This window comes from Anoplophora glabripennis, unplaced genomic scaffold (assembly GCF_000390285.2).
Source record: "Anoplophora glabripennis isolate ALB-LARVAE unplaced genomic scaffold, Agla_2.0 scaffold28, whole genome shotgun sequence".
Lineage (NCBI taxonomy): Eukaryota > Metazoa > Arthropoda > Insecta > Coleoptera > Cerambycidae > Anoplophora > Anoplophora glabripennis.
Window position 1 is genome coordinate 480,346 of NW_019416423.1, and position 13,684 is coordinate 494,029.

Consider the following 13,684-nt stretch of genomic DNA (forward strand, 5'->3'; position numbering starts at 1 on the left):
CAGAGAACACTATACCAACGAGAAGCGACAGAATCGGCGGTTCCTTTGATGTTTTGTGGTCACGCTAGAGTCGACCGATTTGACAGAAACACAATCGTTTACACTGAGAGAAGTTACACTTTTGAATAGATGTACACTGAACGAACTGCATCAGTATCAAACATTGTTCATATAATACAAGGATAACTGTGGTAAAATGTACACAAATTAGGTACAATATAAAAAAAATAACACAAGATGTTTAACAACTTATATTTTTGTTAAACAGATATAATATTTTTCTGCAATATTTGAAATAGTTTTTTTAAAAATAGGTATCTGACAATGCAATAACTTCTTTGGGACAATCTTCCACAATTTTTGCCTCTAGCTCTTCTTGCCCATTTCTAAGTTGAGGAAACTGTATAAGTATTCCGTTTGGCAATAAGGTTATTCTTACATTCCCTTTACTAATACATTTGGTTTCGAAATGATGTTCACAAAGCCTATAATTCTTATATACATCCACAATCCTAGGCAATAAATCGAGTCTATTGCAAGTTTCTATCCACACTCGAGCACTGCAAACAAGATATTTTCTATACTTATGCAATACCATATTACAAGAAAACATACCACATTATTTTAAAAATCTAAATACTTTTTTCTGATTTACAGTTTATATGTAGGCACTTAAAATAATAATAATAATTACCTTTCTAATCCTTAGGTAATCTCAATAGGGTTAGTCCTTCACCAGTTTTGGATGAACAATCGCGAAAAGCACAATAATAACCATGCCATTGATTTCAAGTTGATTCTAATTGTAGATGGAAACGAAATACAATACAAATAAATCCACTATCAATTAACATTATACAACACAACTGTACACCGCCAAAAAACTATTACTCGTTTCTTCTATTTATATTTGGCGGCTCTGACAGCTACTGACAACTGACAACAACACAACCCAATTCGCGCATGCGCATACGAAAACTGCTAACGCAGAAAGCCTTGCTGTCGCTTCTCGTTGATATAGTTTTCTCTGATTCTGCTGCCAAAGCTAATTATCTTACATATACAAAGATTTGTGGCTGAAGGCAGTATTGTTGTGTTAGGACTGTTTGGAGAATAAAGAAGCAGGCAGAAGAAGGCACATGGCAATATTAACTGTTCTAAAGGTCTAGTTTGGTCATATTTCCAACGTCACGCTGCAAATATGCCCAATTCGCAGAATAAGAAGGCATAATTACGTGTGACTTATGATATTATAGATTAGGAGTCTGGAAAAGAAATATATGAAAATCATAATCTTATCTACTCAAATGGGTTTCTTTTTCGCTGTGTGCTAAAGTTCTGTGGGGAAAAGTCAGAGAAAACGCGTAATATATTTTAATAATCAAGAAAATTTAATTTTATACCATAATATACAATTTATAATGAAATTGTATTTCATAACAAAATCCTAAATATTCACATATCAAAATAGCATAAAGATAAAAATAACACGAAACTCCTACCATATACTATAAAATAAAGATTTAGTGCATAAACAATACCTTATGTATAAACTTTAATAGAATAAACAAGATAGATAATAACAACGATTTCAACATTCACCTATAGTTAAGTTCTGTCAAGTATGAGCACATACAAAATGTTACAAACACATTGATACACATGCGTGTGTTTGGGTGTATGATCGCGCTGATATCTGAGAATCTCTAAGTATGTATCTTGCAAATAAATAACTGAAATGGCATGATAAATGGATAAGGCAGTGGAATTGCGTAAAACACCGAAAAAATAAATATGTCTAATCTAACGTTAACATCAGTCAAGAAAGAGAATAAAGAGAACAGAATATTTTTATCAACAAGCATATTCTCCTTTCGATTAGTCGTTAGTCATTGCTTAAGCTAACGTTTCTTGGTTGATGTTAAAATTACATCCCGATTACGATAAATAAAAAATAAGATAATAAAATATTCTATAACAATGTATATATAAAATGTAGAACTATGTACAATACATATTAGATTTTAAAATTAGGTACATGTACTTGTCTTTTGTCATGTCATTCTCAAGAGAAAAACCTATTTCAATAATATCATTATACTATCATTATAGCCTCCCTTTATATACATACAAAATATATTTTTCACTAACCTCATTAAAATAAGTACGAAACCTCAGTCATAGGTATATATTTATAAAATAAAAATTATATTTAATAGATATGTATGATAGTTAAATTGAATTTTATTTGCTGTTAGTTATTACATCTAAAGTTTAAACACACAGCAACCGCGAAAATGATTTACAAACCTAGATATTAAAAATTTAAAACTACAAAACGCTCCTAATTAAAATTACGGCATTTTTGGAATGTCAAGTGCTGCTATTTCGTAGTGCATCATTTCGGCTTACCCACACCAGGCGAATTCTCGATACAAAATCATTTTCGTAAGTTCTGTCATATTTTAGAGAGAATTTTCATCTCTGACCAATAAAATCGCTACCACTAATAAAAAATTCATAATTCTATAAGAATTATTTTTGTACTCTAAGAGATATAAATAACAACGCCCTAATAAAGACAACTAGGGTTGGTGACATTTCGCGATATGATTGTTACTTCACTTAAGCACAGTAGCATGACACTACCCTTTATCGACATTTTTCTTTTAACTTTACGTGACTAACATTAACTTTATTTAATACCCGAAACATTATTTACGTGAAAACTATTTTTGGTTTCTTCACTGAATAGTTAGACAGTTTGAATCGAAACACAAGTAAAACAAGTATGTTAGGTACTTGCACCAATAACAAAAGTTTGAGTCATTGTAATTAATAACATATTCAACTAAAGTGGTTTAATTTTAATTAAAAAATAGTTTGTTAATAAGAATTTGAAATAAAAATGCTATCTTGTGTCGGCTACTAAACGAGAATTACAAAAAATTACCACAAGATTCAAAATACCAATGGCGTGCATATTATTTTTACACGCATGCCCCTGGTGAGTTTATAATATTTTAGTTTACTCAAGAAGATGCCTTCAAACGGGCAGTTCAAACTTAGAGAAAAAAATGTTATTAAAATATAAAAAAAAAATTAAACTACGCTGTGTATTTTGGATAGGAGACATTTTTGGAAATATGTTAATACGGACCGTTTTTCTTAAAATAATTTGAAGTATCATCCTCAGAAATATTTAGATTACTTAGGAAAACACCCTGTATGCAAGGGTATAACAAAAATGAACCAACATAATTCAAAGGCATTAACTTAAAAAAAAATGTGGTTATAGCCACATATTTTTTTTCTAAAGTGCTTCCTTGAAAACACAGACATGAAGTGACAATTAACTCTTCACAGAAGAATTTCTACACCCTCGACGTTTAAAAAAAATTGATAAACGTTTTTATGTATCCATTCTATTTGGAACAAAAACATATTCTTTATATTTTCCCGAGATGTGTTCTTTTTTTAGTTATTCAAATTTTAAAGAGAACAGACGAATTTAACCGAACAGTATTTGATTTTGGGAAATAGAGGGTGTCCCACTAAGGTCGACGAGGTACGATATTAGAGAAGCCCTCGAGTCCTAGAGCTTCGGGAAAAGACTTTGGATTAATCGACCAAGAGAAATCGCTAGAAATTGTTTTCAATTCGTAGCTCGGCCGCTAGGGGGCGCAATCTACATACCAAAACATAGAGTTGAATTATTCTCAGAAATGTTTTCTATTCAAGTATATCAAATAGTATGGATAGCCGGATTAATTTAAAACTTTTGAGAAAAACGGCATTCTTTTGAAATAACGCCATCTATAGGTTTCCATATTGAGGTAAATGACATCACCACGAGATGCATGAAAAGACATTTCCAACGAGGTATAACACTATGGGCTTTTGATGAGCCAATCCTCAAAAAAATGCATTTTTCTGATCAGACATTTAGGGCTTCCCCCACCCTTTCTGTAGAGAGATAGAACAAAATGTACAATAACAAAAGTTATGCGTAATGAATCCGGTTATCTATATTTGTACTATTTAATGTACCTGAATAGGAAATATTTCTGAGAAAAATTCAACTCTATATTTTGGTATGTAGATTACGCCCCCTAGGGGTCAAGCTACGAACTTGAAAACTATTTCCAGCGATTTCTTTTGGTCGATTTATTCATCAAAATTTTTTTCCCAAAGTTCTAAGGCATACTTTTCCTAATATCGTACCTCGCGGAACTTAGTGGGACACCCTGTATATTCTTTTCTTATGGATTATGGATTTATTTGATTTGAAAATGATGCTGGAATTTCTACTAATAGAAGATTCGTTTCAAAATGTCGGAGCTAAGGTTTTGTTTGGTACAAGCACCTCACTTCAATATTTTGAAATTTGTGACGAAATAGTGGCGTAAACGAACATACACTATGTCTTTTTCAAAAGGTGTTTTAATTTTGTATCTTCATACCTCGTGATATGTAAAATATATTTTCTCGACTCAAATTAATTTCTTAACAACTAAAGAAAATATATAGTTATGTATTTATTTATATTCTATTCATTGTCAGGAAATAATTAATGAATATGCCGAATAATAATAATTTTAGAAAGATATTAAAAACAGTTTGTAACATCAGGCCTTATGTTCCCTGTCATACGTCATGTGTTGACCATCTTTGAATGAAGAGAACCAAAAATAGTTTCAATTGCGAATATACATTAAATTCAGCTTCAGCCACACCAAAATTTGAAAATAAAACCCGCAACAATATTTACAAGAGGATATTAAACACTGAAATAATTCACATGATATGTATAACAATATGTCAGTAAAATAGACTAAAACTAAGTCACTAGGTAGAGAAAAAGCTTGAAGACCCTGTCAATCACGGATTGATGTAAAGTTTCCATAGAGCTTCCGAAATTCGAATTATCCCACACGTATTCAGCCTTGGAGCACATTTTGAGCAAGTAGAGGCAAGTAACAGCAAGATTCATGGCAATCACAATTTTTAAATTATCTCCAACTGGACAGCCAACAAATCCGAAACGTTTATTACTTAAATTCCTGTATTTTCTCGTTCGAGGTCACTGTAGATCGTCTTCCGATTTGGGAATGTCGAAAATTTCCGCAAACAGAGGTGGTAATGTGAGTTTCGTCCAGTTCATTCGGAACCAGTCCAGGTGGGCGGTATGCCTGGCACCCAAATTCCTCAATTCCGGCAGTTTTATTAGCAAGTTGGAGAATATCTGTGGCTCACTGGCATGGTTCCGACTCACCTATTTAAAAAAATGCGCATAATAATAATTGATTTTTACACTGTACTGTTAAAATTTACAGCCTGACCAAATTGGCAACGTTACCAGACCGCACCGTAGCTCATCTGAGCTTTGGTATCCGAATCACTTGTGAAGCTTAAAGTGCACAGTCATGAAATTGTAAACCATGTATTTTAAATTTCTGGAGAAGGGAAAGCAAGGGAAAAATATCGCAAATGGTAAAACCCTTTCGTCATCAAATATTTTTAATTCAGGGAAAGTGAAGAAAACATTTAACTATTACTTTATTCTTACAAATTATATGTGCCTATATTAAAAACTTGTACAAATAAACATTAACACAAATTTCACTTTTTTAATTTTTTACAGGGATTACTACCTATTTTCAAAATTTTGTACCAATTTATAACCTTAGATTGCAGATATATTAATTTAGTCCAATTAAATAAGCCTTTAAATCGAAATTTTGGTCAGCTTGCCTGAATTTTTGATATGAGTTAGTTTGACGTATATTATAACAATAAGTGAGAGAAATTTTTTGTTCAACCCCCGGCCAAGGGTGAAAAAAGATAAATCAAAGGAGTTTTTCAAGATAACTCAAAAGGGGCAAGGGCTAAAACAAAAAGTTTCTTATAAAAATTGTAAAGCATATAATTCTACATAAAAATGTCGTCTAGACTTTTTCTTGTACTATTAAACTTAACAGAGTTAGGGAGGCTAGAAGTTAAGGGAATATTTCAGAAATTTAAAAAAGTCATCACAAGCAGAAAAACGAATTAATTTTGTATTTTTTTCAATCTACTCTAAGAAATGTAAAGAGACACGTATTTTTTTTATCGGCGGAAAAATATATTTACGGGGTGAAGTACACTCTCAAAGTTCGCCCCCCAAAACAGTTTTTTCAAAATTTCCGGGGTTCTAATCAATATTTTGAAATGAAGCAAAATGGAAATTACTTATGATAAAAAACAAATATTTCGCAAGTGATTCCGTGTTTGGGGGTTGCTACCCTTATTTTTTATTTCAGAAAAACTATATTTTTTATTTATAAAAAAATCATATTTACTCAAAAAGAATTAAAAATATGATTTATGTAAACAAATTGACAAATTTAAATTGGCCTGTTTCGAGGTTTCTCTTAACTTCTAGCCTCCCTAACACTGTTAATTTTAATAATACAAGAAAAGTCAAGAGGCCATTTTTATGTAGAAATGTATGGTTTACAACTTTTATACGAAACTTGTTTTTCTAGCCCTTACCCGTTTTGAGTTATCTTGAAAAACCCGTTTGTTTTATCTTTTTTCACCCTTAGCCGGGGGTTGAACAAAAAATTATTGTCACTTATTGTTATAACATACTTCAAACTTATATAAAAAATTCAGGCAAGTTGACCAAAATTTCGATTTAAAGGCATATTTAAATGGACTAAATTGTTAAAAATGCAGGCATATTTTTGTGTATTTCAAATTTGCCGCCTATTGTTATATTGATGACGGTGTTGGCAGGACAGAAATGTTAGTGACTAATTGAGGGAAGTTTAGAAGAAGAGGAAGAAGAAAAATGTTTAGACATGTTGGGTACTGTGCTTCGATTTTTGGTGAAGACAAAAAATAATAAACATTTTCAATCATTACACAGAAATGTATTTTAACTTTTAAAAGATTATTTAAATTTAATTCCTTGATAAAACCCAGGGACTATATTTTTCTAATCTAATTCTACCAATATAACGAGCGTTCAAATAAAAACGTGGTCGAAGCTGGCTTTGACACATTGGACGCAGGGAGTAGCTTATAGCGACCAACTTAACCTCATCTCTCAACGAGCTGTATAGCAGCTGTCAGTTTCAATAACGTTAACGACTATATAACTTTATTTTAAAGAATAATCGTGATAACAATAACAAACAATTAAAGGAGCTGCGGAAAGTGTCGCCCTCCTAGTTATAACAATAAATTAAAGCAGCTGCTGAAAGTGTCCCCCTCCTTGTTCCAAGCACTATTCACACCTGTTCCTCAAAGAATTAAAGACATTTTTTAAAATGCTCGGGGTATTGTTAATTTCACGAATCTTGCCTATAAGTCGAGCCTGCAGATGGTTTAAATCATGATTAGGCAGTTCAAAAATAGTGTTTTTAAGGTAAGGCCACAAAAAGAAATCACACGGCGTAATATCACATGACCTCGGTGGAAATTCATGTTCAGCATTTAGTCGATTTTGGAAAACTTCACTCAACATATTCATCGTCTCGCCTGCCGTATGTGCCCTTGCGCCATCTTGTTGAAAGTAAAAGTTTGTAATTTCGTTTTCTTCCAGCTGGTTAACAAAAGGAGCGATAATTTCTTCTCTTTACCTTTGCGCATTAAGAGTACCATTAAAAAAATAGGTCCATAAATCCTCCTTCTATTGAGAGCACACCAAACTCCAATTTTTTGAGCGTGTAGAGGGCCCTCGACAAAAAAGTTATCTGGTTTTTCAGAAGACCACATTCTCATATTCTGTGAGTTTACGTAACCACTTAAATGAAACCAGGCTTCATCAGAAAAAAAGGTGATATTATGAAGTTCACCGTAGTTGTTTAAAAACCATTCACAAAATACAGCCCGTCGCGGAAAATCAACTTCATGAAGTTCTTGCTGACAAGTTAAACGATAGGAGAACAAACGCAAATCTTTTTTAACACTGTATGCATGGCAGGTACTGACTGATACTCCCACCATTTGTGATAAAACACGTACAGAAGTTCTTGGCGCATTTTCCATTATTTGTTGGACATTTTCTTTTAATTCTTCAGTCCGCTTTTTAGGTCGGCCGCTTCCTTCTTTTCTTGTTACACTGCCCGTTTCACGAAAAACATTAACACAACGCTGAACTGCACTTTGAAAAATTTTGTACTCAACAACGTCGGGAAATTGATTTTGAAATTCTATGAAACATTCCTCAATAGAATACTTCCATATTCCATCAATCTTGCGTCCATTTCTAAAGTAGGACTCTATGATAAACACTTTTTGTTCTTGAGAAAACACCATTTTAAACGCTTTTTAAAACGAAAATATTCAAATTGATAGCGGCGATATAGCGCTTTGACAGATGACGTTTAAGTTCATTTGCTATACGCTACGCCCTACGTCCAAATTTTCAGAACCAACTTGACCACGTTTTTATTTGAACGCTCAATACATATTTGAGTAAATCAGAGTTTACAAAGACATTTTTTTAAATTAATCAAAAGCAACCCAGCTTACCTGGACCTTTAAAGCTTCTATGAGTCTGTCCTGATAATGTTCTATCGACTTGACGTCCGTGATTCCCGGGCGGTCAGCCGTTAACAATACAACGGCTGAAAATAATCCCACTTCTGTGTCGTTCAAGGATAACGCGTTGAACGTATTAGCGAAGTGTATTACGGACGACGTGAATTCGTTCTGAAAGAAAAAAGGGATACTATTTTAGTTGCAAATTAATTTATACGAAAAAAAAATAAAATGTATTTCAACTGCATAGTACGACTGCAATGTAACCTCTCTCATCAAAACTAACCTTGTCCTCGGTATACTTACATCGTACATAGTTTCAAGTTGCTGCCTGCTGACGGAGGTGCCGTCGTCGAACATCAGCGACGTGTTCGTCGTCAAGCGCGCCACGTGGCTCAGCCAGATCTCGAAGAAGCCTATCTTGATGAGTATGAGTTGATCGTCCTGGCCCAAATCGCAGAACCCTGGCACCCTCTTCGCGAACTCCACCACCCTCTGGACGCTGGGCGTGATGTTGCTAGCGAACTGCTGCCACAACCAGCACTTCTCCGTCTCCAAGGACTCAGCCGTCGACGAAGCCACCTCGTTGTCCACTTCGGGGCTGGCCGGCGGCAGGATTATGGGTTTCCTGACTAAGTTCCTGGTGTGTTCCTCGGTGTACCTGAATTGTAACGTAAATAGAACATGATGTTTTGCCATTATTTTATTATTAAATTAATTAAACGTCGCCACAATTAAAAGCAGGCTGGGATCTTCTTAAAAAATAATGTGACAATTTAATAAATGAACATAATGAACAAAGAGGATTCGGATTTGAGAACTGGAGAAGCTATCTTACTTTAGGAAATAATCGAGCGGTTCCATACATACCAGGACCGAGAATGTCCGGGAAAATATGGGAAATATAATTTTTTTTCGTACAGGAAATCGGTTTTTCTTGAATAACTTTTAAAGTCCTTAATATAATTTAATACAAATTTTATGTGATGAACACTAGTAAAGACCTCTTAAAATAGTGTCCTTGAAACATATTTAGCTCTTTTAGTTTACCAGGGGCGGGCTAAGCTTTACAACTTAATGCCTAAATTTTTAACACCCTGTATGATAAAGACTTTAAAATAATAAATCTGGGTAGCTTCAACCTTAAACTAACAAAAGGGTACTCTTGTTTATTGTCGATAAAATGAACCGTTTACGAGAAAAATAATAATAAACGAATTCTTGTTTTATTTTTAATAAAAAGGGCCATGATTTCTATTTTTTTTTTCTCGACAACAAAGGGACATCGCTGACACATTGATCCTTTACTTCGTTATTAATTTACCGATTTTTGGATTTCGTGGTGAATTTAATTGTGAATTAATTCGAAATATGGAATACACGTTTATTGAATATGCATATATGTATGCATCTCATGTATGGTCTTGCGTCTTGCAATGCTTTACAAGCCAGAAAGTTAGATATATCACGACAGATTTCTACCAAACCAGAAGACATTTCAACGAGTTGACCAACGTCTAAGGGAGAATGATAGGCGATTCCAGTTAATAAGGTAATACATATTAGGTCTGTTCCAACAAGAGTCAGGGATTGGTTCCCAACCGTTCGAAATGTTTGGCCAGCTAAGTTCTAAATGTGTCTTCACTGAATATATCGTAAGAATTAGTTGGATGCACATTTCAAACAGTTCGGAACCAATTCCTGACTCATGTTGGAACAGACCTATTATTGACTTTCTTCATATTCGTAGGAAAATTTGGAAAAAATAGTACTGATGCTGGTCTGAGAAGAATCGTACGTACGCCGCAATTAGAGGAAAATATTTTAATTGCTGTAAAAGACACTCCATCAACGAGCACTCGAAAATTATCAGCACAGTTTAATACATCGAAAACAATAGTACATGAAGTTCTTCAGGGAGAGCATAAAAATACATAAACTGATTTCTGAAGGTTTTCCTCGTAGAAAACAGTTTGCAAACTGGCTATTGGATCTGCAACGAAATAATGTAAACTTCATTAGCACTATTCTTTTCACGGATGAAGTAAGGTTTACCGAAAATTGGTATCACCAATGTACACAACACACATGTATGGGCTGATGAAAATCCTCATGCCACTATTGTTTCGCATCATCAACATCAGTTCCAATCAATTAGCATCTGGGCAGGAATCATTGGCAATTTTTTTTATTGGACCATTCGTATTGTTGGAACGATTGAATAGACAACTTTATTTGGAGTTCCTTCAGAACGTTTTTCAAGATTTATTAGAACATTTACCAATTGAAACCCACCGAAACATGTACTTCATGCGTTGGTGTGTAGAGGAGGACCTATTGTCTGGCTTCCTCGATCTCCCGACCTAACGCCTCTGGATTTTTACCTGTGGGGACACCTCAAACAATTGATGTATTCCACTTCCAATTGATGTATTATTGTGGCGGGTACAGCAGTCCCCAATTCGTCGTACCCGCGAGTGTATCAGACTTCACGGAGCACATGTTGAACCCTCTTATGAAGTTTTTCAATAATTTCGTTAAGGTGCCTCCTGGGACACCACTGCGTTTTTTAATTTTGTATTTTTTCGGGTTAAACATCTTAAAATGAAACTTTCCTGTTGTTTGAATGACTTTCGTGTCGCACTTTGTTGCAGAGAAAAAAAAATTAGGGCCCTTTTTATTAAAAATAAAACATGAATTCGTTTATTATTCTTTTCCTCGTAAACGGTTCATTTTATAGACAATAAACAAGAGTACCTTTTTTAGTCTAAGGTTGAAGCTACCCAGATTTATTATTTTAAAGTGTTTATCATACAGGATGTTAAAAATTTAGACATTAAGTTGTAAAGCTTAGCCCGCCCCTGGTAAACTAAAAAAGCTAAATATGTTTCAAGGACATTATTTTAAGAGGTCCTTACTAATGTCCATCACATCAAATTTTTATTAAAAGTTATTCAAGAAAAACCGATGGGCTTGCACAAAAAAATGTTATGGGAACTTGTCACCTTATCTTGTCACCCGAGAGATTCCCTACATTTTCTCGGACACCCTGTCTATTTAAATGCTTGGATATAATTATAACTTAGTAATTTCTACACCAACTTTTAATTGCTTACCCGCAATTGGCATGGTGGGCCTGCGACACAGTAAGGATCACATCGTACACGGCCAATTGCTTTGTCTCAGCGTCTGATTGATCAGCGTCCGAAGTCGTAACACGGGTCTGCTCATCAGTACTCCTTTCTCGCGATCGTTTAGGTACTCTTCCGTATCGTACAGCTGAAAATAAATTTCTTTCAGACACATTCTTAATAATAAAATATTGTCATGAATTATTATTTTTAAATCAGTATATGAACCAAATTTTCTTCAAAATAAATTAGTAATAATAACTCAGACATTGAAGCCACCAAAAGTTATTTTCATCTCAGAATTAGACGAGAAAATAAACCGAAATAATGCTTCTTTTATTCTGAGTAATGGTGGCGGTAGAACGAAAGGAAGATATACGTGAAGCAAATTGATTTTTCTTTGTGAAAGACATGAGTAACGGAAAGCTGTCAACAATTCCTCGATATTTCACCAGAAAAAATTCGCTTCGGAATATAATCTCAAACAACGTCGTCGTTGAGAGAAACTTAGGCACAAAGAAGAGGACACTAACAAGATGGAATTACCCCGAGCTAAATTACGGAACTCCGGCAAATGTAAACTGGGAATGTGTACTGTTGCATGTTTCAGCAAGCTTTCGAGAGATTTTGATTATATATAGAGCTGATTTGCATTTATGAATTTTGGATTAAATTAGGGACTTTGTACAAACCGCCTGATTTGCTGAATTTTTCAAGGATACTTCACTTTCTTGAGTACTTCTAAAAGTGTAAATGCAAAGAAGTTATTTAAATCTGTATAAGATTTTCAGTAATTTCAACATAAGTAAATATTTAAATTTTTGTAAATTTTTAACATCTATACTACTACTCTATATAAAATAAGTGTTACTGACATTAGATATCTTTGATTTGTAAAATATTTTCATATTCAAATGCTATTAACTTAAGAGTTGTTTAGTTTCAATTTGTCCATTATTTGTATTTAACACGAATACAAAAGCCAAAATGTTTTACACAGAAATGTTTTACTCAACTTTACTTGACAAACGTAATTGGTAAGTTAAATACAATTAAACATGGATGTAAAATTGCGTAGTCAATTTATTTAGTAAGAAAAAACACTTTAGGATTTTGTTTTGCAAATCAAATAACCAATTAAAAATATAATTCAATTTTAGGAGGTATTTAATTGGAATTTGTACTCATTATAATTGTTAATTGAAATATTGAAAGAAGTAACGCTAAACTTTCGTGAATATTTAAAAGAATAACAATTCTACTTTCGTCATTTATTTAGAATGTTTTTGAGTGTTGATACAACATTACGAGAATCATCATTAAAATATATTAGGTACAAATCAATAAGACAATATTTCTTTGTGTTGGAAATACAGGGTGTGGCATGTATAATCTATAAAAATTAAACTACAGCTTCCTGATGATATTTGTAATAGAAAAGTCTTATACGAAAAAGTTCTATCTTCGCGTTTTTTTTTTTTGTAAATTAAATAATCCTAGAATTATAAGAGAAAGAGTTTCTCTTCATAATTTTTTATATTAACGTGTGGTGTGGTATGCTAGGTTCAAAAATATAGGGTATAACAATTTTTTGAGAGATCACCTACACATTTTCTACGTTATGAATATCTTTGTTCCAAGTATACTCATTCTCTCAGTAAGAAATTTTTTAAATCGAACTTTACCCCCTTAAAAAATATAATTAACTACAAAATAATAGCCATTTAAATGTTAAAATATAATTCTAAACGTTTGTAATTCACAGAAATAAAAATTTTGTTGCATTACTGGCGCATTCGCCATTTTATCGAAATAATTTAGGTTCATGGAAATGGTTATAAAATATTTTTTATTCAACATTCTAAGTTAAGAATAACTAAAATTAAATCTTTGACGTCACTAACAAAATGTTGAATTTTTTGTCCAATTTCCATTGGCCCCTATAATTGGCTGTTATAATAAAAAATATCAAAAAAGTCTTTATACGATTCTTGTAGAGGTTTTTCCATAAATCATAGTGC

The 13,684-nt window shown here is 33.1% G+C and overlaps 1 protein-coding gene across 1 annotated transcript in view; it reads right to left on the reverse strand.

Moving 5' to 3' along the window:
- Positions 1 to 4,913: 4,913 nt before the first annotated feature.
- The window catches only part of LOC108909857 (ecdysone-induced protein 78C), a 49,136-nt gene continuing 40,365 nt past the window's right edge, over positions 4,914 to 13,684 (reverse strand). The window contains exons 5-8 of the mRNA XM_018714290.1: positions 11,649 to 11,811; positions 8,839 to 9,193; positions 8,524 to 8,703; positions 4,914 to 5,275 (exon numbers count right to left, since the gene is read on the reverse strand). Coding sequence (XP_018569806.1) covers positions 5,084 to 5,275; positions 8,524 to 8,703; positions 8,839 to 9,193; positions 11,649 to 11,811 — 890 coding nt within the window. The 3' untranslated portion in view covers positions 4,914 to 5,083. The remainder of the gene's footprint in view (positions 5,276 to 8,523; positions 8,704 to 8,838; positions 9,194 to 11,648; positions 11,812 to 13,684) is intronic.